General features: G+C 40.6%; 1 protein-coding gene across 1 annotated transcript; it reads left to right on the forward strand.

The window, feature by feature from the left end:
- The first annotated feature begins 260 nt into the window (after positions 1–260).
- On the forward strand, positions 261–1,193 carry LOC144235047 (olfactory receptor 1L4-like). The gene has a single exon (XM_077768486.1). The coding sequence runs from the start codon at positions 261–263 to the stop codon at positions 1,191–1,193; it is 933 nt and encodes a 310-aa protein (XP_077624612.1).
- Positions 1,194–4,515: the final 3,322 nt, after the last annotated feature.

Here is a 4,515-nt window from a genome sequence, read left to right on the forward strand (position 1 = left end):
CATTAGACTATCTAATGTTCCGAAGACACATAGGACACACTTTTAGTTTCTCAAGGGGAAAGCAACTTGGAATTTTATTTTTTCCTTGTTGGATTTTACTCTCTATCTCAGTAGTTTCTTAAAGTAAAAGTGTTTTGAAATTCTAACAAGAGCAGAGAGATTCTTTTTCTAGGTTGGAGACAGAGAAGATCTGACTTGATAAAATTGTCTTTTACATCTCTCCAACTGCTTCTCCACACCCTGTCCAGGAAGGCACAGACATGGACACCAAGAACCACAGCAGTGACTCAGGCTTTATCCTCCTGGGCCTCTCTTCCAACCCTCAGCTACAGAAACCACTCTTTGCCATCTTCCTCATCATGTACCTGGTCACCGTGGTGGGCAATGTACTCATCATCCTGGCCATCCACTCAGACTCCCGACTCCATACACCCATGTACTTTTTCCTCAGCAACCTGTCATTCATGGATATCTGTTTCACAACTGTCATTGTGCCCAAGATGCTGGTGAATTTACTGTCAGAGACAAAGACTATCTCCTTCGTGGGATGCCTGGTCCAGATGTACTTCTTCATGGCCTGTGGGAACACTGACAGCTACCTGCTGGCCTCTATGGCCATAGACCGGCTGGTAGCCATCTGCAACCCCTTCCATTATGATAGGGTTATGAACCCACGGCGCCGCCTCCTCATGCTGGTGGGTTCTTGCACCATCTCCCACCTGCACTCCCTGCTCCGTGTGCTACTCATGTCCCGCCTGTCCTTCTGTGCCTCCCATGTCATTAAGCACTTTTTTTGTGACACCCAGCCTGTGCTAAAGCTATCCTGCTCTGACACATCCTCCAGCCAGATTGTGGTCATGACTGAGACCCTGGCTGTCATCGCGACCCCCTTCCTGTGCATTCTCTTCTCCTATCTGCGAATCATCATCACTGTGCTCAGAATTCCTTCTGCAGCTGGGAAGTGGAAGGCCTTTTCTACCTGTAGCTCCCACCTCACTGTAGTGGCTTTGTTCTATGGGAGTGTCATCTATGTCTATTTTAGGCCCCTGTCCATGTATTCAGTGGTGAAGGACCGGGTAGCCACTGTCATGTACACAGCAGTGACACCCATGCTGAACCCCTTCATCTATAGCCTGAGGAACAAAGATATGAAGAGGGGTATGAGGAAATTAAGGGACAAAATTCACTCATAGAAAGAAAAAAATTGATGGAATGTCTTAATTGAGAGATGACCCAAGAAATGATCATGTTATCTTTCCCTCCTATCCATTTTTCACACGACACACAAAGAGGTCATTTAAAGTAGTGTTGAAAAGAAATAAAAATCCTAACTGGGAAGCTAGAACACTTTGTTTCTATTAATGATCTTCACCAAATACATGTACAGTGCCAGGACAAGAGCTGCTAGGAATCCACATTCTGCCTTAAATAAAGTTATCTTTAAGGGGAATAAAGATCTCCAAATCCCTCCTCTGTGGGCTTGACTTTGGCTAATACTCAAGAAATTACAAAGTCCTATTTGTTTTGAGAATAAGAAGTTACATGAATTTGGTATGGAATTTGGAATAACTTCTTAGAACAATAACTTAAGACTATACTTAAGGATGGATTTATATTGACAGAGCAAGTTCAATAGAGCAAGAAATGGACAGAGCATTCCAAGTAGTGGGAACCACACAAAAAGGGAAAGGCAATAAGTACTGGAATATATGTGAGGGACAGTGGAAAGCCCAGTGACTGTTCAATTTGAGAACAGAGATACTAATTCTGAAAAGATAGAAGAATCTACAAAACAGATTTAGTGCCCCCACTAATACCAATGGGTCCTCACAGTGAATTCTCAGCTTTTGGCCCCTTTTCCTTTCCCTTTTTTCTGCCTTTGTTCACATGTCCATGATCCTCATGGAATTTCCCTTTATATCCTGGAAGAAAGCAATGTGTGTCAGTCAGGATAAGCGAGGTTGTGCTGAGGAAACAATCTCAAAAGGGCAATGGATAGTTTTATTTCATTTTCACACTGCATGTCCACCATTAAAAAGCAAAAGTTTGCTGCTCATTTTATTATTTTTATTTTTAAAAAATAGTTTAGTGTCAAATTGGTTTCCATATAACACCCAGTGCTCATCCCCACAAGTGCCCTCCTCTATACCCATCACTCCCTTTCCTCTCCCCCTCATGAGAGACTCTTGAATGTTGAGAACAAACTGAGGACTGATGGGTATGGGGGATATGGGTGCTGCTCATTTTAAACATTCAGTGACCGGGATGCCTGGATTGCTCAGTCAGTTAAGCATCTGACTTAAGCTTAGGTCATGATCTCACGGTTTATGAGTTTGAGCCCCACATTTGGCTCCATGCTGACAACTCAGAGCCGGGAGTTTGCTTCAGATTCTGTGTCTTTCTCTGCCCCTCCCCAACTCATGCTCTGTCTTTCTCTCTCACTCAAAAAACAAATAAACATTAAAAAATTTTAAACATTCTGTGACCAAAACTGATGGAGAAGACACCACTGCAAATGCTTATCATCACTCTGTAAGAACTGGAAAGATCTTGCCCTGGCATCAGAATACTCTGGTCTGGAAATGACTCACAACATTTATAACCACAACTCATTGTCAATAACTAATATCCCAAAAGTTCACACTAAAGAAAATTTTAAAAAACAATAGACCCTAACATAACATGTTGTGGTGAAAGAGTTACTCTCTGGCCCCCAGGTTAGTCCTAACCTTCTCTGTCACAGCTAGAGTGCAGTCTCTGTCAGGATAGGAGGCCACCCTCTATCAGAATATCCTTCCACACCCTTCAGAAGGAGTGAGCTGATGTGAGCAGATGGTATTAAAGGACTTTAATCAAAGTTTTGCTCTCCAAACAAAGGAGTATAGGGTGAACTTGGAAATTTGCTAATAAACGTTGTTAAGAATGAAATAAATCTCTTCTGAAAGTACATATAGTCAGAGGAAAGGTCAAAGAAGGCCATCTTTGCCAAGTCAGGTGATAGCTTCTACATGACCCTTGGGAGCAAAGAGGAAACCCTTTGACAGCTCCTCCTCCCACCACGTAGATATCTGCAAGGCTGGTTAATTACAACAGTGGAATAATTCTAGAGGTATGTCCTTTAATGAGGAAACTGTGAAGGGAAATGTATAGGGTCCTTACACATGCACAAGCTCATTAAAAGTAAATGTTAGACATTTTGTTCAATGTTTAACTAAAAAATTGAGTTCCTTGAATATATTTTGCCTTTTTATCAGAGTGAATGACATAAACTAGGAGGGGTGTTACCAAAGGTATTACCAAAAAGGACTGAAAAGGAGTAATCATATAATTCAAGAATGGAATAAAGTTCAAGAGGCTATGTAAACAACATTAAAATATTAACAAAGTTAAAGTGAAAACAGCCTGGAAGACTGCCCATTGACCTTAATGACACAAAGGTCATTGGTGATATTAATGAGATTGAAATGGAGGGATGGAAAGGAAGCAGACTAGAGCGTGTTAAGGATTCAGTTGTGATTCTATACACTCACAATGAGCAATATGAAAGGAAATAAGAAAACTACCTCATCAGTAACATCAGAAAGAAAAAATTAGGAATAAACTCAACTAATGAGATGAAATTCTTAATCATTGGTATCAAAAGCATTTGATGAAAGAAATTAAAGAAGGACCCAAGTAAATGGGAAAATGTCGCCTGTTTATAGGTTGGAAGACTAAGTACTGTTAAAATGACCACTCTAACCAAAGTGATCTTCAGATTAAATTCAATCCCTATTAAAATCCTAAAACCCCAATGGCATCTTTTATAGCAATAAATAAAAGAATCCTAAAATCCATTTGAAAGTACAAGGAATCCCAGATAGCAAAACAAACTTGAGAATATAAAACAAAATATTTAGTCAGCCATCAAAAAGAATGAAATCTTGCCATTTGCAAGAATGCGGACAGAGCCAGAGTGTCTAATGGTAAATGAAAGAAGTCAATCAGAGAAAGACAAATACCATACAATTTCACTCATATGTGGAATTTAAGAAACGAAACAGATGAACATAGGGGAAGGAAAGGAAAAATAAATAAGACACAAACAGAGAGGGGGGCACCTGGGTGGCTCAGTCGGTTAAGTGTCTGACTTTGGCTCAGGTCATGATCTCATAGTTCGTGGGTTCAAGCCCTGTGTTAGGCTCTGTGCTGACAGCTAGCTAAGATCCTGGGGCCTGCTTCTGATTCTGTGTCTCCCTCTCTGACCTTCCCCTGCTCACGCTGTCTCTCTCTCTCTCAGAAATAAATAAAACATTTAAAAAATTTAAAAACAGAGAGGGAGGCAAACCATAAGAGACTTAGCTATAGAGAACAAACTGAGGGGAGGTGGAAGAGGGTAATGAGCTAAATGGGTGAAGGCCTTAAGAAGGCCACTTGTGATGAACACTGTATGTAAATGATGAACCACTAAATTCTACTCCTGAAATCATTATTACACTATATGTTAACTAACTTAGATACAAATTTTTAAAAATG

Source organism: Crocuta crocuta, unplaced genomic scaffold (genome assembly GCF_008692635.1).
Source record: "Crocuta crocuta isolate KB4526 unplaced genomic scaffold, BGI_CrCroc_1.0 scaffold35, whole genome shotgun sequence".
NCBI lineage: Eukaryota > Metazoa > Chordata > Mammalia > Carnivora > Hyaenidae > Crocuta > Crocuta crocuta.

Bases quoted from the DNA above. Each gene is read 5' to 3' on its own strand.
- LOC144235047 (XM_077768486.1), top strand. From the start codon at position 261: ATGGACACCAAGAACCACAGCAGTGACTCAGGCTTTATCCTCCTGGGC.